Source organism: Megascapheus bottae, chromosome 5 (assembly GCF_031878675.1).
Source record: "Megascapheus bottae isolate mThoBot1 chromosome 5, mThoBot2.hap1, whole genome shotgun sequence".
In the NCBI taxonomy this organism is placed as follows: Eukaryota; Metazoa; Chordata; class Mammalia; order Rodentia; family Geomyidae; genus Megascapheus; species Megascapheus bottae.
The window spans coordinates 27,720,803-27,746,962 of NC_143513.1; the positions used below are offsets into that span (position 1 = coordinate 27,720,803).

The 26,160-nt window shown below is 40.2% G+C and overlaps 1 protein-coding gene across 4 annotated transcripts in view; it reads right to left on the reverse strand.

Annotated features, from left to right (window-relative positions):
• The window catches only part of Cobl (cordon-bleu WH2 repeat protein), a 210,663-nt gene that overhangs the window by 111,086 nt on the left and 73,417 nt on the right, over positions 1-26,160 (reverse strand). For 2 of the 4 annotated variants that reach the window (XM_090332845.1, XM_090332847.1), the window contains exons 3-6: positions 23,614-23,824; positions 21,682-21,910; positions 15,442-15,539; positions 11,152-11,226 (exon numbers count right to left, since the gene is read on the reverse strand). In XM_090332845.1, the coding sequence (XP_090188971.1) occupies positions 11,152-11,226; positions 15,442-15,539; positions 21,682-21,910; positions 23,614-23,824 (613 nt within the window). The remainder of the gene's footprint in view (positions 1-11,151; positions 11,227-15,441; positions 15,540-21,681; positions 21,911-23,613; positions 23,825-26,160) is intronic. The other 2 variants (XM_090332846.1, XM_090332848.1) reach the window with 1 other exon arrangement.

Sequence of the window (26,160 nt, forward strand, 5' to 3'; positions counted from 1 at the left end):
TTTTGGTAGTACTGAGGATTGAACTCATGGCTTCATGATTGCCAGGGAGGTACTCATCCATTTGAGCTATACTCCACCCAGTTTGTTTCTCATATAGGGTCTTCTACTTTTGCTCAGACTAGCCTAGGACCTTGACCTTCCCACGTGTGCCACCACAACTAGTAGGAGCTATTCCTATTTTTACCATAAGCTCTGAAATACTTAAAAAAAAAAAGCAGACTCCAAATCAGTTACACTGGCTGTATTTTGATTGTGACATGCCTATGAGTGTTTAGCGTATATTCCTGAACACTTTGCATTGGCTTCTGAGCCCTGCACTGATTGAGACAATCAGGGGAACAATAACAAAATAATAATATGATAATGAATTATTCTTGATCTCAGGGAGCTCAGAGCTTTTTCTCGTACTTGCTGCCAAATACCTTCAATGTTTCAGCAAAAGAAGCTCTAAACTGTTGAGTGACATCAGAAGATAATTCCCAAAAGAAGAATGACAGAAGTTCCAGTTCTAGTACAGCCAGATCAATGTAGATAGATGTAAAGACATGATTGGAAACTATGCTTTGCCAGTATCATAAAACATAGGATATGTGGGCAGGAAGTCTGGCCTAGTGGTAGAGTGCTTGCCTAGCATGCACAAAGGCCCAGGTTCGATTCCTTGGTACCACATACATAGAAAAAAAGCTGGAAGTGGTTCTGTGGCTCAAATGATAGAGCTCCAGCCTTGAAAAAAATCCAGGGACAGTGCTCAGGCCCTGAGTTCAAGTCCCAAGACGGGCAAAAACAAACAACAACAAAAAACCATATGATATGTAGAGAATACACATTTAATCTGTACCCCTGGCTTCCTTTCTACTGACGTTAATCTCTTCCCCAGCATGAATTAAAGAATACAATGTTTGTGAAGTAATATACCTTGTATCTGGTGAATATAATGTAACCCTTCTATTAATTACAATAAAAAATCTAAATAAAAAAATCAAGCATAATTATAAAGAGAAAAAGAATACCCAGAGCTGCGTGCCTAAAGAATAGCAGATATTAAATAACCCACATTTGCTTTAATGGAACCTAAACAGAAGAACACCATCGGCCTTGTTGTATTTAGGCCACACTATTTACCTTGTGTAGAACTGGTCTGTGACATCTACCTTAAAGAGTTCTATGGATCACCACTCATGAAAATACCAGCATTCACACCTGCTAGTCTCCACACAACAAGATTCACACCAGGAAGGACAAAGAATGCAAATGCAAATTAAAGCCTTTTTTTTTCTCTGTAGCTATTACATATCCAGAGAAATAAACCACTGGCTTTTATAACATAACATGCATATGCATATACACTAACACACACAGATAGCTATAAATCTAGAAAAATAACCTACACCATGCAAGACAGAAATCAATCTGATAACAAATATCAAAGATAATATACTAAGTTACAAATTATACCTAAATACTTATTTTTAAGTTCAACCAAAACAGTCTGACAACTCCCTCAAATATAAAACATATATACAACACACGCAATGTATAATACATATAAATGTATATATAAGCATACATTGCCATTATTATTTTCAGCCAAAAAGGCAATTAATTCCTGCCTTACCCCCTTATTTTTTCTTGATTTCCTTCCTTTTTTTTAACCTCCCAAGATGTCTAGCACAGTAGCCATTATCCCAATGTTACCAAATAACTGCAGCACAAAACTCAGAGCCAGCACTCCTGCAATGTCTTTTCCTGAATGTTCATCCATGCATTCCTCAAAATAGTGACACCAGCTTCCTGGGAGTCACTTGGTAAGAAGCCCCACCCAGAAATATCTGGCTTTATGGGCAGTCAGGGTTCAAAAGAATTCATTACCATTAATTACAGGCATACTTGTGTCATCTATGGCAACATGGCACACTCTCAGCCATGCACAGAAAGGGTCATTCTCCACAGGAGATGAAAAGAACTCCCTGACTCTTCTCATACCAGTTCAAACATTGAACAAGTCACCAGCTGACCCTAGCTTTGTGCACAATGTAGATCAATGCAAACTTTTGTGTCCAATGTAGATCAATAAAAATTGGCCTTCACACACACATGCACACGTGCACTACAAATGAATTCCACAGATGTTGGGTTTTAACATGAGGGTCATTAAGAACGTAGGCCTTCTCTGTTCTTGCCCATACTTTAGTGGGAAGCACAGATGCGCACTAAGCTAGACCCCACTCAGAGGGCCCATTCAGAGCTGCCATGCTAGCAGAGAATGACTTGGCCCCCTCTACCTGGACCTCCCTCATCCTTTCTCACAGGGAATGGCTCCTTTTCTGCCTCTGCTGAGCCTAGACCCTCGGGCCTTGGTGCTTAACAGCACCCAATGTCAGGGGCTGGGCTCAGCCAAGCCTGGATCAGTTTGCCCTATCGCACAATGTCACCCACTATGCCCACTGAATGGTACTCAGTCCTGAAAAGGAAAGGAAGGTGTGGGGAGAGATGTGTTCACACTGATGAGCTTCTTCAAGGCTCTTCTCTTGTCTCTTTCCTTCTTCTGTTTCATTTTTCTATCATTTCCTTTCATTTTTTCCTTCCTTCCCTTTCTTCCTCAGCACTAAGTGTTCTCATTCCATGACCAAGATTCAGAATGGTGAAAATAAACATCATTTCAGCAGGTTTTCTTACTACCCACCATGGTGATTATGGTTACCAACAATGGTTTGTCCAATTGAAGATTGTCAACACAGTAGATTTAAATTGTTCTCACCACAAAATAAACCTGTGATTAATTGCCTTGATCTAACTATTCTACAACCTGACATATGGGGGAAATATTGTATTCTACATCACAAAGAAATTACATATACATTATCTATGGATTAAAGAAGAAAACTACCATACCCATTGTTAAAAATAACTGTGCTTTGTGTATGAATATATACTTTTCCTCTATATTTACTAAGATAGAAGACCTTCTACAGTGCCATTACCCCCAGGAGAGAATGAAGTGGGCTGAGCTAAGAGGTATAGCATCAACTGTCCTCGCTCTACTTTTTATTTTTGAAATTTAATAAAACTGTATGATACAAATTTGGTTATGCACTTCCTTTCCCTAGTTATTCTGACTGATAATTTGATTGGCTTCTCTGCAGCATCATGGATTAAAACTGTCACCATATTGTGGAGGCAGGGTCCCCTTGGTTTTGCAGTGTCCACACCAAATCACAGAGGCTTCCCATCCACTCATAAAATTTCAGGATGCATCACCAAATAAAAGTTTTAGTGAGGTTTTAGTAAGTATGATAGAATAAAGTCGGGATAAATGGAGAATGGAAATACTCCCTGATCCTCAAGTTAAGGACTCAAACTGGTGTGGCTGATTGGTACCTTCTGAGCTGGAAGAATAAGCAGAATCATGTTTTCTTGCAACCTTTCAGCCATCACACAATAGTCTTGGGTGGCCAAGATGGTCACTGATTATTATTGTTGTTGTTGTTATTATTATTATCAAATACAGGCTTGAATTTATATAGACATAAAGGGAACAGGTGCATTTTCCCAGATATGCCTCATCTTGCTGTTTCTACTATTCACAAAAAGTTCACAGGTTTGACCATATTAAAAAGACAAGGCAAATTGGAGGTGTGGCTCAAGTAGCAGAGTTCCAGTCATGAGAAAAGTTCAAGGCCAACTACTGGTAAGAAAAAGAAGAAAGAAAGAAAAGAAGGAGGAGAAAGAAGAAGAGGAAGAAAAAGAGGGGGAAGAGAAGGAGGAGAAGGAAGAAAGAGAGAAGAAATGGAATGAGAAAGAGGAGAAGGGGGAGAGGAGGAGAAGGAGGAGATGGAGGGAGAAGAGAAAGAAAAGGAGAATTACAAGGATAAGGACAAGGAGTAGAAGGAGAAGAGAAAGAGGAGGAGGAAAAGGAGGAAGAAGGGGAGGAAGGCAAGGAAGAGGAGAAGGAGGAGGAGGAAGAAGAAGAAGCCTTTCACTGGGCAAAGAGACTGAAGCAAATTGTAAATTGCATGATATTAAATAGAAAAAAAAACAAAACAAACCAAAAAGAACCCACAACTTTGTATGCTGGGAGTTAATACTGGCATGCAGGGATAGGGAATGTCAGCTTTCTGGTTGTTATTGTTGTTGTTTGCCAGCCCTGGGGCTTGAACTCAGGGCCCAAGCACTGCTTGGGGGCATTCTCAATGCTAGAGCTCCACCACTTGAGCCACAGCACCACTTTCAGCTTTTTCTTGGTATGTGATACCGAGGAATGGAACCTAGGTCTTCCTGCATGCTATGCACTCTACCACTAAGCCAAACTCCCAGCCCAGCCCTCTGGTTGTTTAGGACCCACAAAACCATTTGTTACATGAGAAGACATGTATGTTTTTAGATGCTTCTTATCAGCTCCCCAGGCCCTATGCCTATGTTAATAATTTTTTATGTCTTGTGAAAGATATAAATACCAAAATGGCTCTTGGCAGAAAAAAGGATCCCCACCCCTGATAGATATGTGTTGAGAAAGGCTCAAAATGACGGAGAAACCATGTCTGACTATAGGTATTCCATGTAATTTCTCTCTCTCTTCTTTTAAAACTTCCCATATGCTACTTACTTTACAATTTTGAATATAAAACCTTTTCTAAACACTCAATTTGTACTTTTAAAATAGCTGTGCAAAATTGATTTCTAACAACAATTATTTCTATCCTACAAGCACATGGCTTAGCCCTGGGGATATATTTTCTGGTTTTCAATTTGTAAATGTTCCAAAAACAAGTGGATTTGAGCTTTTCCAGGCCAGGAGGATACTGACTATGGCAACACTGCCCCCTTGTGGCTATACTGGCTACACAGGCTTCCTAGTAGTATTGCTATCTGCTGGATCCCAGTGCCAGTTATGGAGAAACACAGGCTGGAATGCATGGGGCTCCAGGCTGCTATGATGGATGACATCATTTTCTTTGCAGTACATTACAAAAAGATCTTTCCTGGGAAAGTGTCACTTTTTAATGGATTTCTTGATCTCTGCTCTCCAATACTTAACCCTCACAGTGTAAGCACCTCCACTGGAAACCCAGGTTGCTGGAGGGGTATGTTGGGGGGGGGCGGAGAGTGGAGGGCTGGGCGATATCTCAATGTGTATCACAGAAATCTTACTAGAAGCTTCTGATAGGGAAATCACTTCTAGACACGCTGAGGGACTCCTCTCCTCCACAACAGAATTAAACAGTACATCCTTCCTTGTCTAAATTGAGTGAAGGGATAAAATGCCTCCATACAGGTTATATTTTGTATTGTTTAATTTCATTTATTATTGAGGCAGTAATTTCCTTAATCACTCATCAGAAGACAATGGTATTTCGTGTGAGTTAATATTAATAAATTGCAGACTGATTACATTGATAGAATCTGTTCTTTCTGGAGAGAGATTATATACTTGTAACAATTCATTTGTGGGATAAAAAAATATTACTAACAACTTGCTCAATGTTCCTCAGAATACAGAATAGTTTCCTTGGAAAATTATAAAAATCCAGGAAAACTACCTGAAGTTATTTGAAGAGTAAATTTACTTCATTCAAGCATCTTTTGTTAGAAAATGAAGATATGGCCAGGGCTGGTAGGTGATGCCTGTAATCCTAGATACTACTCTGCAGCCTGAGATCTAAGGTTCAAATCTGGACCAGGCAGGCAAATCTGTGTGACTCTTATCTCTAAGTAATCATCAATAAAAGCTGTAAACAGAGATATGGTTCAAGTGGTAGAGTGCTAAGGTTGTGTGGAAAAAGCTGAAAAAGAATGGGAGGCCTCAAGTTCAGTGTCTCAGTACTAGCAGAAATAATAACAATAAACACAATTTTAAAAAGGCATACCTCAGCATAAATTAAAGTTGCCAAGAAATTCTTTTCCAACTAGCTTTTCAAATATAAATTCATTCTTACAATGCCTGGATTACAGACATAATAATCCAATTAAAGTGTCTGGTGAAAAAAATAACTCAACAATAATCTTCAGCTTTTTTGCTAAAGCTCCAGTCCATTTCTGGTGAGTATCTGGTGCCCTTACAGCAATCCTGCAGAGTCCCTGTTTTAAGGATTCAATTTTTCCCCTGCTGAGCTAGAATCCCAGGCTCAGTTTTTACTCTGTGGCTTATACAACACTCAGCAGTCCTCAGGCTGATGTGACAGTGCTACCTTTGGCTCTTTGAGGAGATTTCACTTACTGGAGCTGAAGCAGCTGCTCAGTTTGCATAGGGGCACAGAGCATCCCAAGTGTATGTGTGTGTGTGTGGGGGGGGGGAACAGTCACCATTTAGACAGCAGTACCTCGCTGTCTTAAGCAGCAGGAACAGAGTCATAAGCACATGGACTTTACCGACTGACACGAGAGATTACTGTCTACCTACCTAGTGTGACTGGAAAAAAAAAAAGGGCTGATCACAACTCCTCAAAATAGCGGACATTCAAAGCTACAAAGCTGCAGGATCCAGGCCTGCAGATTCTTTTAGATCCTGTTGTCTGGTTTGATTGAGGATTCTGGCAACCAGAAGCCAGTGGAAATTTATAAAAACATAGCAGGGGGCTGTTACAATCATCAATTCACTCAAACTCTGGAAGTTGGTGTTTTTCTACATCCATAAAAGGAAAATCAAATGAGGTTATATAACTAAGTCCAGTACCTACCCCAGGCAGGGCTGGTGTGACAGCCCAGGGCATCAACCACAGCTGCTATCCTTATTTTTTTTTAGGTGCTGTTTTGTCTTGAGACTGGGAAGCAGTGAATTCTAATTTGCTGGGAGACCATGATTAATCTCTTATATTGCAGCTTCATTTACAGACTTTTTAAAAAATTGGTCATGGGGCTTGATCTCTGGGTGCCCTAAGCTCTTCAGCTCAAGGATAGGACTCCACCACTTGAGCCACAGCACCACTTCTGGTTTTCTGGTGGTTAACTGGAGATAACAGTCTCATGGATTTTTGTGCCTGGGCTGGCTTTGAACCCTGATCCTCAGTTCTCAGCCTCCTGAGTAGGTAGGATTATAGGCATGAGTCATTGACGCCAGACTACACTTATAGACTTTGGTTTACAATAGGAATCACCATTCATTCTTTTTATGGCAAATATATTTTCTAGAGAACATTCCGTATCTGCACGCCTTGGCTTTCCCCATGGTACTCGCTCATGCAGCTATGCCAGTCTCACCTACTAGCCCTCCCTGGACATGTGGACGGCTTTCTTCTCTTGTGCTATAATGACGCAGTCAACAGCCTTGTGCAGGAATCATATGAGATGTGATAGCTTTCTAAAAGGAAGATGTCAAGGACTAAATGTATGTATTATTGGGCTAAATATTGTACAATTCTATTATATTAGTAGAACTTAGTAATTTTTCTCATAAATCCTTTGGATATTTTCTGTAAAGTTCTTCCTGAGAGCTGATCTACTTTTCAGTTCATCCATCCATCCATCCACCCACTATTCATGTTATGAGTATGTTTTTCCCCATGAGAAAATACACACATACACACACCCCACTTCTCATTTGAAATTTAAGTTGCCATTCATTTCTATAGCAACAGTTATAACACCTGGTTACATTATAACAGCCAAGCTCTTGTATGTAATAAAATTCCCTACTGAAACGCAAATAGCTTGTAGAGTGCATGAACTACTCAGAAGGCATTTTCTAAAAGCTTGTGGATAAAATTCAAACTCATGAAAAATGAGACTAACAAGCTTCAATATCATCCTCTGAAGATGTAAGTCTGTAGGAATGAAAAGAGAATTATAATGATAAGTTCAGGTAAAGACTGAGGATTACACCTGAAGGAAAGATTTCCGTACAATAGCTGCACCATTTTATTGGGGTTGGTTTGACTCACAAAGAAGGCTGGGAAGCATAGCTGTACTGCTGCAGAACACATGGCCACAAGGCTGCCTCAGTTCCCAGGCCACATATTAATTCTTCCTTAAAATTGGAAACATTCTTATTCACCACAAGGTTTGGTTACAATAAAACTTGAGATCTGACTTTTCACAGTGAATTAAAATGAGGCTATTAAAAGGATAAATTGGCATTAAGTCCAGAGCATTCAATTTGTGTTTTTCCAGTGATGTGTCAGGAAATCATAACATCTCAACACAGCTACTGTTAAACTCTGGAGTGAGAGAATTGTCACTCATGCATGTTAACTTAATTACATACATTTAAAATGTAAGTGGAGGTTTTGCAACTAAAGCAAACTTGACTTTTTTTGGTCTAGTAATAAGGATTCATTTGGCCAATTAGTATATATAAGAAACATTTCCCAAATACTAAATAAGCTAAGTGTCATGAGTCCAAGACCTGATAGAAATAAACCAACATTTTGATAAATATGAAATTTAAGTTCTTAACAACAAAGTATTTTTTAATTTTGTTTCAATACTGGGGCTTGAACTCCAGGATTTGCACTCCCTTCCTCCCTCCCTCCCTCCCTCCTTCTTCTTCCTCTCTCTCTCTCTCTCTCTCTCTCTCTCTCTCTCTCTCTCTCTCTCTCTCTCTCTCTCTCTCTCTCTCTTAATGCTGGTACACTATTACTTGAGCCACACTTACAATTTTGGCTTTTTGATAGTTAACTGAAAATAAGTATCTTAGATTTTTCTGCCTAGCTGGCTAGCTTTGAACCAGAATCCTCAAATATCAGTTTGGGGTGTGCGTGCATACATGTGTGTGTGTGTGTGTGTGTGTGTGTGTGTGTGTGTGTGTGTGTGTGTGTGTGTGTGTGTGTGTGTGTGTGTGTGTTTCTGTTGGTCATGGGGCTTGAACTCTGGGCCAAAGCACTGTCCCTGAACCCTTTAGCTCAAGGCTAGCGCTCTGCTACTTAAGCCATAGTGCCACTTCCAAATATCAGTTTTTGAGCAGCTATACTACATGCATGAGCTGCTAGTACCTAGGTACAAATATAAATTTGAAGTTTGGAATAATATAAAACTTCATTAAAATTTTACTTGGAAAAGTTAGTAAACACAATACTAGAACTTCTTCAAACCTAACTGATGGTGTGCAGAAATTCAGTGAGTTTAATGATCACTGATGAATACTGAGATGTCAATGTTTTCCTTATTCTTCCTAGAATCAGTAATTTCAGTATGATTACAAATCAAGTGGCTTCCAAACCTTGGCTATTGATGAACTGGAAATTTAAATAAACTAGGAACAATTCTTTCTCAATTCAAAATAAGTTTGGAAGCCTGGTGTGGTAAATCACGCCTGTAATCCTAGCTACTCAGGAGGCTGAGATCTGAGGATCATGGTTCAAATCTAGCCTTGGCACTAAAAGTCTTTGAGGCTCTTATTTCCAATTAACCACTAGAAAACCGGAAGTGGCTCAAGGGTAGAATAGTAGCCTTGAGCTGAAGAGCTGAAGAGCTCAGGGACAACGCCCAGGTCCAGAGTAAAGAGCTCAGGGACAATGCTCAGGCCCAGAATGAACAGCTCAGGGAAAATGCGCAGGCCAAGAGTTCAAGCCCCACAAATGACAAAAATAATAACAATAATAATAATAATAATGTTTGGAGGCCAGGTATGGTGGTGTATACCGGAATCACAGGGAAGCTAAGACAGGACTATACGTTCAAAGCAGTTCTGAGCAACGGAGTGAGACCCTAACTGCTATACACAAATTAATAACAATTTTTAAATCACAGACCACTGTGCTTTTTGGTGTTATCTGAAAAGACTTAAAGAACAGAAAGGTTGTATTCTACCCGACATTTTCTATGCTTGATACTAACTAACTAACTAACTATATATATATATACATATATATATATTTCCTGTGGTTTACATTAATAAAAGTGAAAAGGAGCAAAAAATTAATGTTGAATCATTTCTAATTGTATCAATAAATTTTAATTTTCAATGGATACCTACAGTAAATAAAAGGCAAATCATCTTTCACTGTATTAAGAAATATTTTTTAGGAAAAATTTACTTTTCATCTTTAATGATTATATAAAACCTGGAATATACTTGTGCTTTGGGGATTTATTTTGCAATTATTTTAAGAACTCAGTCCAGAAAAGTAATTTTTCTTGTTATAATCACATGAAATAAAAATATGTAATTTAAATAAATGTTTATATCAGATTTGATTTTACATTGATAAAAGATTTTTAATAAAATAAACCATATAGAAAATTGTACTAAATTTGACATGGGACTGGTGTGAAAATATGAAATTAAAAGGGTAATAACACAAAATTTCTTCCTGATATAAAAGAATTTCAAGCAATTCTTAAAAGCTAAGTTGTGGTAAGGAAAAAATGGGAGAGGGTAACAATGTTCAACAAGAAATGTACTCACTACCTTACATATGTAACTGTAACCCCTCTGTACATCACCTTGACAGTAAGATTAAATTTATAAAAGGAAAGTTGTCAGCCTTCATTATAAGATATCATAAGTTACTTATGTTATTTAAAGTCTTTAAAGCTATGAAGAACCTTTTCACATGCTAGCTTTTTGTATGTGTGTATATGTGTGTGAGTGTGCATTCCCATGCTTGGGCTTGAACTCAGGGTGCTGACTCTGAAAGGCTGGCACTCTATCACTTAAGCCACAGCTCCACTTCAGGCTTTTTGCTGGTTAACTGGAGAAAAGCGTGTCACAGACTTCTTTGCCTAGACTGACTGCAACCCTCAGATCTCAATCTCCTACTAAGTAGCTAGGAAAACAGTGTGAGCCACTGATGCCTGGATTCTGCATGCCAATTTTGAAATGTCAGGACATGGACAATCTTTTTTAAAAAATCTTATTTCAAAGATTCTGTGAGCAAAGAAAAGTCAGCCTGTGAGTAACTGGTACCTCTAGGGCTAGAAAGGAGGGCAGCTGCCCCTAGGAAGATGGGGAAACAGTTTGGAAGATGGTAAATCTAGAGACAGCTCTCCTGACCCTAGCCAGAGAGACAGAGAAGGAGCTGAATTAATGGACATTTTCCAAAAACAGTATGGGCAACTGAAGAAGCAGCCATGTGTAGTTTTGTGAGTCCACCTGGACTACAAACATTTCTTAAACAAAGGAAATGAAGTTCATCAATGATTTCATCATTTGAAGGCCCTGCAAAGAAGTCAGTTCCACCTGGCTAGGGGAGGCACATACAGTCTCTTAGTACTCACGTTCACGCCCCTTTCTGCCACTGATTTGGAGGCATCCTCATCGCTCTCTGCCCCTGACAGCCCCAGCTGCTCAGCCTGCAACAAAGACACGCATCCATCCATTAACTCCACGCAAAAACCATGGAAACAAGAACAGCTGAGGATAACAGCCTGTCCTCGGCGATCATGAAGGGGAAGAAATGCATTATGGCCACATTTTGAGGCAGCGTAATTTGCAAAAGAATTTGTTGGGGGGGGTCCCTTTTCCCCCCCAGCTTATAAACTAGAAAGCTGTTTGAAATCAGCAGTACACCAGAATGCTCCCTCATTTGAAAACCATAATGCCTAAATCCATAACTCAGGAATGAATTTTATCTCTTTTTCCCCAAAGTATCTTTTTAGCTTAGAAAACATAATAAAAGATTTGCCAAGTGCTGATGGTTCATCTCTGTAATCCTAGCTACTGAAGATCTGGGGATCACCACTTGACTCTAGTCTGGGCAGGAAACTTTGTGAGACTCTTTTTTCCCAATTAACCACCAAAGGAGTGGGGCTGTGACACAACTGGTAGAGCACCAATCCAGAGTGACAATACTGAAACAGTGCTCCAGGCCGTGAATCAAGCCCTAAGACTTGTGTATACACAGACATACACACACACACACACACACACACACACACACACACACACACACACACACACACACACACACCATAATATTAAAGTAGTAAAGAGCTTACTGGGTGCTGGCAGCTCATGCTTGTAATTCTATCTACTTGTAAGGCTGAGAATGAAGAGGATTAAAGTTCAGTTTGAGGATAGCCTGGGCACAAAAGTCCTTGAAACCCCATCTACACAGAACTAATCTGGATGCCATGCAGTTGCACACCTGTCATTCCAGACATTAATGGAAGCCTAAAATAGACGGGCTGTGGTCTAGGTAGGCACCTGGACAGACACGGTGTGACCCACTTCCATCTCAAAAATAAGCATGGCCTGGCAGTGGTAACTCCTTCCTGTAATCCTAGCTACTCAGGAGGCTGAGATAAGGATTGAAGTTCAAAGCCAGCCTGGGCAGGAAAGTTTGCACGACTCCCATCTCCAGTTAACCACCAAGAAGATAGAAGTAGAGTTGTGACCCAAGTGAGCGAATACCAGCTTTAAGTGAAAAAGCTAAGGGACAGCACCCAGGTCCTGAAGGCAACCCTGATACCAGCACATATACACAAACACACGATAAGACATAAAGGGCCTCAACTGATGAGGTAGAGTTAGTGAAGTAGACTAATTCATCATCTAAATTTGGGGGATTTTAAAGTTTTAATAGCTACATATTTAACTGACTGGGTAGAGTCAAATAGTTTCTCAAATAGATAGTAGTAAGAGGACTAATGAGATTATACACTTAGCAGTGTAGAGAAAATTGGAAATTTTAATTTCCAGGCCCTAACTTGGCTTCTTAATGATAATCTTGGGCCATGATAGTCTTTGGGCCATGACCAAAGACTCCAAGTTTCAAACATAGTCATGGATGATTTTTAGTTCTTTTGAGAATTGGTTTAAGAAAATACATAATAATGTCATAATAGTACAAAACTACCATACTTTACTAACACTAAAACATAAGGAACTTAAAATTAAGAAAGATACTTGCCCTCATTTACTTCAACAAAAACTATGTTCCCATAAGTATATTCTGTATTAAGACTTTATAAATATGTACACATTCACATGCACCATCATGCATGTATACGTATGTGTATTTCATCCTTACATGCAATATACAGAAGAGTCACTTTCATATAGATGCTTTGATAAATCTCCATTCTTGGACCAGGAGTATGGACTAGTGGTTGCTAGCATGCACGAAGTGCTGGGATTGATTCCTTGGTACCTCATACACAGTAATAGCTAGGAGTGGTTCTGTGGCTCAAGTGTTTCAGAAAGCTCAAGGACAGTACCTAGCCCCTGAATTCAAGCCCCAGTCCTGGCAAAACAAACAAACAAACCAACAAACAAACAAACAAAACCCTAATTCTTTAGAGTGTATTCTCTCTCTCTCTCTCTCTCTCTCTCTCTCTCTCTCTCTCTCTCTCTCTCTCTCTCTCTCTCTCTCTCTCTCTCTTTCTCCCTCTCTCCCTCCCTCCCTCTCTCTCTCTCTCTCTTTTTTCCCCCAGAAAGGGCTCTTCCACTGAGCTAAATCCCCAACCTCTAGAGTGTGTTTTCTACTAAAGCATCATAGGTTTTTTTTTTATTTTGTTTTTTGTTTTTTTGCCAATCCTGGGCTTGGGCTCAAGGCAGGGCTCTACCACTGGAGCCACAGCATCACTTCTGGCTTTTTGCTACATATGTGATACCGAGGAATCGAACCTGGGTCTTCGTGCATGCTAGACAAGCACTCTACCACTAGGCCAAACTCCCAGCCCATCATAGGGTTTTTAGGAATGATTTTATAGCTATTTACTCCAAACACCTTTAATTGATGAAGACACGGAAATCCACATGTGGTAATCACTCCACACTATAAATAAGGGATTTGCAATGAAGGCATTAGAAAGACAGGCCTAGGTTTACATTCTAGTTTATTAATGGTATAATTAGCTTTAAATCATCAAGGCAGGATTTTCATGACTTTGGTTTCTTTGCCTGTATAAGATAAGGATATCTTTCTCATCAAGTTTCTGGACACAGTGAATGAGGTTGTATTTGTCATAGTATCTCAAATAATTTTTTAAAAATGAAGAGAAGTAGTTAAGAAGACAACATGCATGGCACAAGTAATCTAACACAGTCAAGATTCAACTAAGGAAGTGTCTACAACATATCGAAATCAAATGAAATAAGAAGAAATACTGTTAGCATGTAAGAAATATGTCCAAGATAGAGGAAAAAAAACCAACATGGCACAGGCATGAAGAAAGTTACAGAAAAGGGCTGAGAGAATGGCCTAGTGGTAGAGTGCTTGCCTAGCATACATGAAGCCCTGGGTTCGATTCCTCAGTACCACATACACAGAAAAAGCGGAAGTGGTGCTGTGGCTCAAGGGGTAAAACTCTCGCCTTGAGAAAGCCCAAGGACAGTGCCCAGGCCCTGAGTTTAAGCCCCAGGACTGGAAAAAAAAAAAAAAAGAAGAAAAAGTTATAGAAGAATCCCTATGCAAGCACCAAGAGGAGTGAAGAACAAGCTGAGGAATGTAAGAAACTCTGACCAGAGGAGGTCTACGACAGTCACGCATCTGTATGTGCTAAACCTTCCCCATCTAGTAGAAAGCACTGGCTAGCTTCCCATTTTGAGAGACCTGGGTCTAATCCTAGGACACTGAGCACAGTATTTGATTTCTCCAAGCTCTAACCTGTCCATCAGTAAGCCTGGAATGCATCACAATTCCAACCCTTTGGGTCCTTAAAGGTCAGGAACTGTGTTGTCTGTCCAACCTCCAGGAGAGGCACCAATCTTTGCAGTGCTGCTGAAATGCTTGGATAGATGCACACATCAATCCTCTCCGAGTTTAAAAACACACAGGTGGACAACACATCCCTTCTAAGCCTGTGGGATTAAAGCCTATCATTCATTGCAATATACCTGGCATCTTTAGTCTCATTTCGTTAGTAAGGAAAAGTACTAGGTGTTATTAACAAAATAAATTATTTGATAGTGAGCATGTTCTCGGAGGAAGCCATTCAAGATTTTGAGATTATGAAACTGATCATTTTGTAAGTATTCATCATTTTACTGTACTATGAGTTTAAATTAGTCTATAACATTATATCTAACACATGAATAAATAGCAAGATCAATAAAAATAACACTGTATACTACCAGTTCATATCACAAGGATCCAAGTACATCTAAAAACAATAGCAAATGGACTAATTCTTCAAGGTTACCTCTGATCTAGTTTAAATTCTAGCCTCTTTAGACTTCAAAGGTGAAGTAGAAAAATTGTGTCGACTATGGTATTTAAACTTAACCCACATATACATTCACTCATTCACTAAATGCTGTGTGCTAAGGTTCACCACATGCAAGATTGAAGTATGTGTACCTGGCAGAGGCAGGACCCACATACCTAACCTTCAGCATACATGGCTTTGACTTCTACAGCTATCTGACACACCTGAAACCTTAATCCCTGATCCACAGATCAAGTGTAGGGTCAAAGGTCAGTCACTTCTGTGTAATCTACAGTCCTTAGGAAGTTACATTCCCTAAACATACTGATTTAGAAGACTTATAAGATAGATTCTTTGTAGCTATCTCAAGTAACCACTTCATATCACATAAAATCACATGAGCATATTGTCCATTACCTTACTACTGCTTCTTTTATTGACATTGAAAAATCCCAAAAACGTCTTCTTTTCTTTATCTGTCTCGTTGTTGCCAAGCGATGATTTTCTTAATGTTTCTGGAAGAAAAAAAAAAGAGCACTAAGTTATTTTTCATTATTTGAAACAAAGAGACTAAATGCTTTGTTTTTATGAAGTCTTAAATGGCATTGCAAGAGTGGCTCAAGTGGTAGAGCAGCAGTCTAGCAAGCAAGCCCAGAGGGTTCAAGATCCTCAGTTCAAATGAGAGAGTGAGAGTGGAAGAGAGGAGAGAAATAGATGATAAACACATAAATTAATTAAATAATAGTCTTAAATGAATCATTTACACTTAAGTGGTTACCTCTCAAAGGAAAAACCCTTACTGTTTCTAAACATTAGTTTCTGCCCCAAAGTCTCTGGGCCCATATAGAAATTATTATAAGTTTTATATTGTATTTTAGTGATTTTAGTGATCTCTGGGTGTGGTTGCGGCCTTGTGAAAAATGGAAAAGCAACCTAACCCAGTCCAAAGTTGTGTTGCCCACTGAAAGGCTGAAGCAAATCACACATGTCATTTGCTAGCAGTGTCTTGAGAAACACCAGGTGAAATTAATTATAATTATACTGTTATTTAGCACAACATACCTTAAACAGTATCATTCTATCACACAACTGATATAAATGTTATTATTGTTTAATATTTGTAATGGTACTAAATCCTGGAAACCTAGTGTTTAACTCAGGCTGACAGCAATTCTCTGCCCAGAATGATCACTTCAAGTCCCTGGAGCCACATGTAACCTGAGGTGGCCCAACTGAATAGCACAGCTCTCAGAGCATTTGCTGTAAGAACTCTGAGTTGGGAAAAATGCAAAGTAAAGTAAATCAAGAGCCTCCCTGCACATGGAGTGACAGCAATGACAGTTCAGTCCTGGTGGTATTTAGATCTCCTGGGATGCTCCTTCCCAAAATTTCTTTCCTTTGCAATTCTCCAGTGGGGCAACCGTTTTGTCTTATTATTTAAATCAATTAAAGTACATTTTGTTGTACTGCTAGGCCCTCCATCTATCTTGGTGAGTTTTTTGCAGGGGGCACTTCACTGGTAGGATGGGTTTCTCATTCTAAACAAGGACCCTGAGATCAAGACCTGGAGGGCAGCTGACAGCCAGTGGACGTAGCTGCGGTGCCCATAATGAGTTGGGAGAGACCGGATTGTCATATGCGTAGACACAACTGAGAGCTTCTAGAAGTAATCCTCATCCCCACCAGGCCTCCCAAATCAGAACTGAGTCTAGAGCTGACACTGCTAACTACCCCAACCCATCTAAGGAAAGCCCCATGCAGTTAGTGGGAAAACGACTGTCAGAGCGCCACATGGGAGACAGAGTCTCCCAGGCTTTTGCTCCTGCTTCTGCTCCTTCTCCGAACTGGTGCATGACCGGTTCAGGGTGAGGACCAGTGCTCTGTGCCTGGCACACGTAGCCCAGCTCATGACTGTCATTATTCATGCTTGCAAAGGCCATTTGGGCTTTTTGCCATTCATTCACCCAATTTTTCTCTTTCAAGGCACACAGTGAGGACAGAGGCTAGAAAGTAGAGGTGTTTTCCAAAGGACAGAAAGATATATTCACATTTATCACTGCCAACTTCTAGACCAACAGGTCTCTAGTGCACGGACCAAACATTTTCAGATTGGCATCTGTAAACTCTGACATTGATATCTCAACCCACACACTGACCACCCACTAATATCTGTGATTGCTAATGTATGATTTCATATTGAGTTAGAGAACACCACAAAGCATGCATTAGTAAACTCTGCATGTTTACCAGACAAAGCAAATCAAGCCCACATTGTTCCTTCAGCCATTCCACAGTGGACAAAGGGCCCTGTTCTATTCACAAGGCTCTCAATGACATGCAAGGGCCCCCTGGAGAAGAGAGTGATGGGTTCCCACATATCAGAACATCAAATATCATGTGCACACCTACTTTCAAGTTAATCACAGCCCTAAGGTACAGATAACAAAGAACAAAGAATAATATATCCATGGGCAATGACACATCAAAACCATGCACACTTACATCCATTTCTAGTCCGTGTTGTTTCTACAATTGAGTGGTAAGTGTATGAATGTATTAAAATAGGTAATTCTGTAGTAATCTACAGACACTAAGCCTCTTTGTTTCTGTTCTTGATAAGGGACAGAGGTTGCTTGTGGGGCAGAGGGCATCCCTACAGGAAGGCTTAGGTATCTGGCAGCAGAGCTGAGTCACAGAGGTAGGGGTAGCAGGGGCTCAAAACTCATCGCCCCCCAGATGGACCTTGGTTAATGGTCTACTTTTAGAGTGGCTTTGCTGATGTCCCTGGGAACTCCTGAGAGGCCCTTGAGAGTAAAGGAGCGTACTGTAGAAGTATCTGCCTGAGTACAAAATGAGAGAACTCAGTGCTGGCGACCAGTGACACATCCACCAATGCTCACCTATTCTGCCGAGAATCATAAATAATAATATGTAATGTGCTTCAGAGAACACAGGTGGGGAGAGCTACAATTCATGGCTCCACATGGATGGCTATTTTCACCATGAAATCTCTTTCATTTCGAGTGTAAACTAATTTACAAAGTATTAAATATTCTAGGGGAATCACATTTAATCCATAGGAAATTGCTTCCTGATTAGAATCATTGAAGTGCTAGAAAAATGATCAAAGTGAATGAGTTGGGGGTGCCAGGAAAGGTAGAATAATATCAGCCGAAAGATCAACTCGTTTAAAGTATTTGTTCAGATGAGAACACTGAAAATCAAAGCAGTTCACTGATCAGAGTAAGGCCTAGAGGCAGCGACATGGAAGAGGAAGAACCAATGGGCATTGCCAAATATCTCATGAGGGTATTATAATCCAGGTTTACTTCTAAGTTCCAATCAGCAACACTCAGTTGATCCCACAAGGCAATAAAGGAACAAATAGCCTTCTATTGTCTTGTTTCCTTGTTCTCAGTCCAAATCCCCAAGCATAAAAGTGCGTGCGTATGTGTGTCCTGCTAAATCAACTGCTTTCTGGTGTGCTTCTTAGAAGAGAATGCATATTGCTTGAGCATCCTTCAGCACTAGGGAGAGAGAGAGAGGAAGAAGAATTCATGCTAACATGAAGGGCCCACCAGGCACTCACAGATCCATCACACTCTAAGCTCCGGTAAATGTGGAGTTCTTTCAGGAAACGTCTTTTAAAATAGAAATCTACGGTTAGGTACTTTAACAAACATGGATAGAACTTTCTGTGGCATACATAAACTTAACAGAATTTTAATTAAACTTCTGGGGCATATATGTGCATAGATATATGTGCTCGTGCCTATAAATCCAGCTGCTCTGAGGCTAAAATTTGAGGATCTCAGTTCAGAGTGAGCCTGGGCAGACAAATCCAAGAGACTTCGTACTTCAATTTACCAGCAAAAAACTGGAGCTGCGAACATCTCAACAGATATGTGGTGTGCACACATATAGAATATATTTGCCAACATAAAGTACATATGTGTAAATACATGATATCACTTTCCTTTCCAGCAAGGCATAGAAAGAAAATTTCTAAGAAACACATGTCATAATAAATACTAAATATGGACTAGCCATCTGCATACTTGTCACAGACTGTATTGCCCTAAACGCTGTAGTATGCATGATGGGCCTGGGCATAAGAAGTAAGTGCAAGCAGGCAAAGAGGAAAATGTACTAACCAGTGTCGTTGATACAAGTATCACTGTATTCTATCTGAAATTCTGGGCAGAACTTGTTTTTTACAGTATCATCCATCATTTCTGACCCATTAGAACCAAACAGCAAATTCTCTCACAAGGGATATTCTTATCTAAACCAACCAGGAAATCAAAGAGCTAAGCCATAGCCTTAGGTTAGCTAGACAAGCGCCCCAGAGATGCCTCAAGCCACACTCAGTTCCTTCCCATCTGGCACACAATTGCCCTGAGCCATGCACGGTGCAGCCTATGGGCTCACTGTACCTCGGCAGCTCAAGGAAGGCTCCGACTGGGTTTTGGTCAGAAGAACTGAAAAGGCAAACAACAACAGAGTGAGGATCAGCTGTGACTTCTTGTGGCCACAGAGACCAAATACCCAGCAATCTCTCCAGAAGTCTGGTTGAGTACTGCAATGATGAGGCCAGCGCACAGTGGGATGGACAGCACTTCCAGACCCAGCATCAGAAGCTCCACTGCCTGCAGGCTGCCATGCCCACTGTCCACGCAAGGGGGCAGCAAAGCCTGTGTTTTGCAAAGCTGCCTCAGGCAAGAATTCCAGAGGTATGACTGCCAGCAGCATTCCTGACAGCTGCCCTACCCATTCCCAGCACCTGCAGGGCTTAATGCAAGTCATGAGGGGCAGATGATGGGGCTGTTCTACGATGCCCTGGTAGACTTTCAGGTCAGCTACAGAAGAGAAAGGAGCCCCTGGGATGCCCTCTCTATGGTGCACTTCTTGGGTATGTGATGGGAACCTAGGACGAGGTGAGGGTATAAAGCAGATAGCAATCAAGGACATCACAATTGGCATGGTCCAAGAGAAAGGGATGCTGCTGGATCAGGTCTCCAGAATGGCATGAAGGGAATGGATGCTCAAGGGGGTGAAAGGGAGAGCTTGCCCATCAAAGGCAGCTGAACTTTAACATAGCTCACTTGTCATACCTGATGTACTCAGATGTTTCTGCCTGGTGTGTGGATCAGCTATGAGCTGCTCTCGAGTCTCCTGATCCCTGCAACTTCCCTGTGCATTAGGTCGCTGTGGGCTTGCTGTGGGCCTCTCCTTAACAGAGGCAGGTTTCCAATGACTAGGGCATGGACATGTAATGGAAACTCATTTGTATAAGCATTTCCTCCCAGATTTCCAAATGGAGAATAACACACCTTTCCTTTTTCCTTCTTTTTCTCTTTTGTCTTCTCAAGTGAAGTTCTGTTTTTGAAAGGTCTCATAAAATGAACTGTAATAGAGCCAACATAAACAGTCAGATATATTCATGGCACCCAGGTCTGTACAGTGGCTGCCAAGACTGTTACTGTCTGTCTGTTGTTTAAAAGACACTGGGAAGCCAGGTATCTGTGGCTCACGTCTTATAAGCCTAGCTACTTAGAAGACCAAGGATCCTGGTTCAAAACCACCCTAGGCAGACAAATCTTTTCTCCAAGTGACTAGTAAAAAGGCAGAAGTGGTGATGCATGGCTCAAGTTGTAGGACACTAGTGTGTGTGTATGTGTGTGTGCGTGTGTGTGCGCGCTGGTACTGGGGGTTAAACTCAGGGCCTAGGTGCTATTTACTTTTTGTGCTCAAGGCTAGTGCTCTACCACTTGAAACACAGTTCTACCTCTGGGTATTTGGTGGCTAGTTGGAGACAAAGGGTCTCATAAAAATTCCTGCCTGGGTTGGCATCAAAACACAATCTTTTCCTCTCAGTTTCTTATGTAGCAAGGATTACAAGCATGAGCTACCAGTAACCAACCTGACTGTGTATTTTGAATGCCCAATCTATTCAATATTTGTAGAGTGAGTAACTCAGGCAGTAGGTCTAAAATGAGCCTTACTGGACTTTTATAAAGCCCATCTTACTAATTCTAGGCCCAAGGAACAGACAGTATATTTTTCTTTGATAGCTGTTAAATAATCAGCTCTTTGTATCCATCAGAAAAACCTGCTCAGGCAATACATTGGTCTCTGTACCAACATCACCTCTCAGGCTGCCCCACGAATGGCTCTAATGTACTAAATTCAGGCTAATTACTAAATTCACATCATATATAAGCTGTCTCTGGCAATACAACCAGGAAGCTTGAGGTGGTACTAAAGATGTCCTCAGGTACTGATCTCAGGAAATACAATGATCCTGGGCATCAGCAATGTCTGTCCAAGAGCAGAAATGGCAACTAAAAAGGAAACTCTTGAAAATATAATCAAGAAGTTGTAGTATAGGATCTAATCTCTCTTTGCCTTTTTTTTTTTTAACAGAAATCACAAAGAAACAGAAGTAAAAGTCAAGAGTAGACATGGAAAAGAAGAGACATACATACAATCACAAAGAATAAAAACAAGCCAAATTTTTCCTTTGCCTATTCAGGGCTGGATAAAACCAGAGGTGGGAGTTCTACCTGGTACTACAGAGCTGTAAGGAGAGGGAGCACGTTTTGCATTTGAACTATGTTACTTTACAGCAAGATGTGTATGACAGGAGGGTCTCACCTCTTCTGTTGTCCCAGGCATAGAGTTCCTTTATCCCCAGCTCATTCAAGGATTTGGAAAGCTCCAGCTCCTCCCCAGCAATGTTGTCCCTGAGCAGAACCACATGATCCGGGCTGACCTCACATTTTGCACAAATGACTGGCAGAATATTTTGCAGCGGCACCTCAGGACTCACTCGCATGACAGCTTTTTGTGTCCGCAGGTAATTTACTACCAAACGCACAGATTTCTGAAAGAACGAACCAGACACAAAGAATTCTATGAGTTCATCTTCCATGCTTGAGTTCAATGTCTGTTCCAATTCTAGAATTGAGTGCGGGGGGATTTTTGTGCAGCCCTAACCATTCATTCGAATTTGGAGGGTCCTGGGGAAAATGGCATGATAAATGGTGAAAAATAAACATCCAGAATATTGGAGGCATCTTCAAAGTATCTGAGAATCTCCTTTACTAATGAAAAAGCAGTCAAACAACACATGCGTACACAGCCACAAGTGAGGATTCTACATTTAAAATCCAATGTAAATACTGTCTTGCAAACTCTGACCAAACTTGGACACAAGTCACTGATAAACATTTTCTTAAGCTTGGAAATGGTATGAATAATTTGGCTTAAAACCTCATACAGTATCAACTGCTTACTTAAGAAGTAAAAGTATCTGCATAAATATGTTAACACAAAAATGAATATAGCATATGAATAATGACATATGCATATATGTATACCATCTACATTTATTTTAAGCCGGAAATATTTTTTTTCAACTACCAGGCATAATAATATGAAAGAAAAATAGTATCTCAGATTCAGGCTGATTCTCGGTGACTAAGTACAGTATATCTTAAGTTTTACAGAGTCAAATTTAATTCAGGCTCATTGATCACCAAATGGTACTAAAACACTGCAAAGGTAAAAAGAATAAGCATGGGCACACAAGGCCACATGGACCCTCCTGAACTTAATACTAGGGAGTGGAGGCCATGACAGTGGCAGAATTTAGAAGGAAAGATGGAACCCTTTGACCTGGCTTTTCCAAGGAGACCCATGTAAACTCCCTGAGGTTAACTGACCTTGGGGACCAGGTATTCAATACAGGCCATAGGATATAAAGGGGCTTCTTCTTCCTTAAACATTTATTTGAAGAATAAAGGAGAATCTCCTTTGGACTTAGTATAAAAAAGATAAATTAAGAGTTTGTTCATCACTGAACCCTTTCATAGGAGATGAGCTTTTAGAAAACTGTCATTTTTTAAAAGAAAAATTAAAATATGATAAAACTGAAAACTCAGTTTTCTCAATCATAGCCACATTTCAAGTGTCAAAGGCTCCGTGGCCAGTGGCAACCATACCATAGAGAGATATAGTTCACTTCCATTATCAAACAGTTCTATTAGATAGCACTGCCCTACACTAATTATTTTTTTCTGTAATATAAAGCAGCCATATAAAAATATAAAGGAACAATGTTACCACAATAAATTATTTAATATAATATATAAGTTAGCAATGTTATTAAATTCTGAACACTTTTTTGTGTGTCAGTGCTGAGTTCTGGGGATTTAACTGAACTCAGAGCCTTGTACCCTCACTTGGCTTTTTCCACTCAGGGCTGGCATTCTATCACATGAGCTACAGATACAATTCTAGCTATTTGCTAGTTATTAAAGTTGAGAGATTCACAGACTTTCCTGCATGGGCTGGCTTCAAACCATGACTCTCAAAGCTCAGCATCCTGACTAGCTGGGATTACAGATGTACGTTATAAGCACCCAGCTGAAACTTCGACTCTTAGAAAAACCCAGTCTGGTGCCTCATTGCCTAACATCACAATAAAGAGCACAACAGAGCTCTCTGTATGTAATGGTTAGAAGAACAGCTACACTAACCCTCCCCAGCACCCGTTGCATACGCACACATAGGGCACCCACTGACCTCAGGCACCTTTGGTAGGCCAGGCTTAACTTTCTCTTCAGAACCTTTTTCTTTCAGAAATACAGTGTGCACGTCCAAGGTCCCAACCAAAGTATTTGGCTTAAAACTCAGAGGTTGTTGGGTTTCTGAAGACAGAACCTCAAGGGTATGGTGGGAAGGATTCAGGTGGTTCTGAAGGCAGAGTTCAACAAGTAGGTCCATCATTGCATGGCTGAAAAAGGGAAAACAAAGCGTAATTATTAGGAATGCTGGCACAATGCCAGTTGCCTATCTAAGTAAGGACAGAAACAAATGAACTAGTAGCTAAATGAGAAAAGACAGCAGCAGCTCATTAATTTCTCACATATGACTGTATAGCAATACAGCTACATCTTCGCTGCTAGTAAAAATAAAAGATTACTGAAAGAAAAAGTTGTAATAACAAATCAAAATCCTAATAGCTGGGAAAATAGTTGTATTTCTAGTTAAATCTATGCTACATATTGAGTTGAATCATCTAAAGTTAATACAAAAGATCCTACTTACAGATGCAAAAAACTAAATTTAAGTATCTATACAAATCTCAATACATCACAAAAATTAAGTTGTAAACTGAAGAAGTTGATAAGTACTGTTATGAACAATAATGTATAAAATTTGGATAAACCAGAAGACAAATGTAACCTAGTCAAACTGAATAAAGGTCAAATTGAGAGAAATATTCAACTTACAGGAATAAAGATAACAGCCAGAGGTATATAGCCCTACTGGTAAAAAAAAAAAAATACTGTTTAGCAAGCACTAAGCCCTGAGTTCAAACCCCAGTGCCATCAAAATAAGAAAAAAGAAAAGTTTAGATTTTGACTCACCAAAAAAATTCTACTGAATATTCAAAGATTAATGTCAATCTTTGAGAATTCTTCCAGAAAATGGAAACTACTTTGTAAAATACTTTACTTTGTAAATCTACCATACACTGTTACCAAAGACAAACTGGTAAAGAAAAGGCCAATACTTTTGATAAACATGGATGCAAAAATCTTCATTAAAATCCCCCCCAAAAAATTCAACAGGCACTGGTGGTTCACACCTGTAATCCTAACCACTAAGAAGGATGAGTATTGTAATTTGAAGCCAGCTTGCACAGGAAAGTCCATGAGACTCATCCTGAATTAAGCACCAAAAAGCTGTAAGTGGAGCTGTGGCTCAAACTAGCCAAAACAGAGAAATTCAAAGACAGCACCGAGGCCCTGGATTCCAGCCCCAAGATTGGCATACACACACAAAAAAAAATTCAGCAGTATATTAATGATATTTATATCATGGGGCCTGTCCCTGGGTTGCAAGAGTAGATAGCTCAGCATAGATAAATCAATGTAATACATCACAGAATGAAATATAAAAATGAATAAAACCACAATCATTCTAATTGGTTCAGATGAATTTTGTCACTTGACAAAACTCAAACATCTATTAATGATTTTAAAAAATGAAACTTTCCACATAATAGATATGGAAAGAACTTCCTTCAATAATAAAAAATCATTTATGAAAACTACAACGCTAACATCATATTCAATCAGGGAACACTGGAAGTTTTCCTTGTAGGCAGAGATGTCCACTCTCAGCACTGTTATTCAATATACTACCACAAGTCCTAACCAAAAGCACTGCATGAGAAAATTAAATTAAACACAGATATAACAGAAAGGCATTCCTTTTCTTGTGTGTCAGAGACTATATGGGTGAATTAACCTGAAGGCTCAATGATAAAAACACAACACTGTTAAACTAATAAATTATTTCATCATATAAGTTCCCTGAGCCATCTCCTTGGTTTAAGGGTGGCTGTGCCGAGATCCCAGTAGACACAATTCTGACCACAGGTAGACCAGAGTCCAAGGATGCCAGCTTAAGGTAGACTATCTGTTCTGTAGGGTTCTGTACATTCTTCAAAACTTAGATACTGAGCACTTATCATCACAAATAAAATCTTCAAAAATTTTCCACTCCTCTTTGGGAACCAACATGAAGTTCTTGGCATGTGACTCTATCTCTTGTCACTAGGCAACATTCCATGGAGCTGTTGTTGGCTGACGTTTTAAAACACCAGACCTCAAGCAGCCCCCTAGTTCTTTCAAGCTCTTTGGGTGCACTGGAGAAATCCATACAGAGAGAGGAAGGCTGCTCTCACACAGCAGCAAGTGCCCAACAATGGACAGAAAGGCACCAGCTATGGTAGAATCCCTAGGGTGTTTTCAGCCGATCCATCAGACTCCAACCTGCCTCTTGCCACCTAGGAACAAAGGACTAATGACTTCCCTAAGTGGGTGTTATGTGTATCTCTCCACAAGGTCTTTGTAGGTCACTGGGCCACTAGGCTGTGGGAAGCTTTTCAGGCTGGAGGAGGCTGCCTGCTAACTCTTAGGACTCACCACCTGCTGGGTCTGGCCTCCCTTCCCCACCTGGCCAGTCCTCTGTCACATCACAGCATATCATGTCATGGCACAGTCATGGAGCAGCCCCTGACCCAGATCTACAACTCTTCACATGCTTGCCTCTACTTAG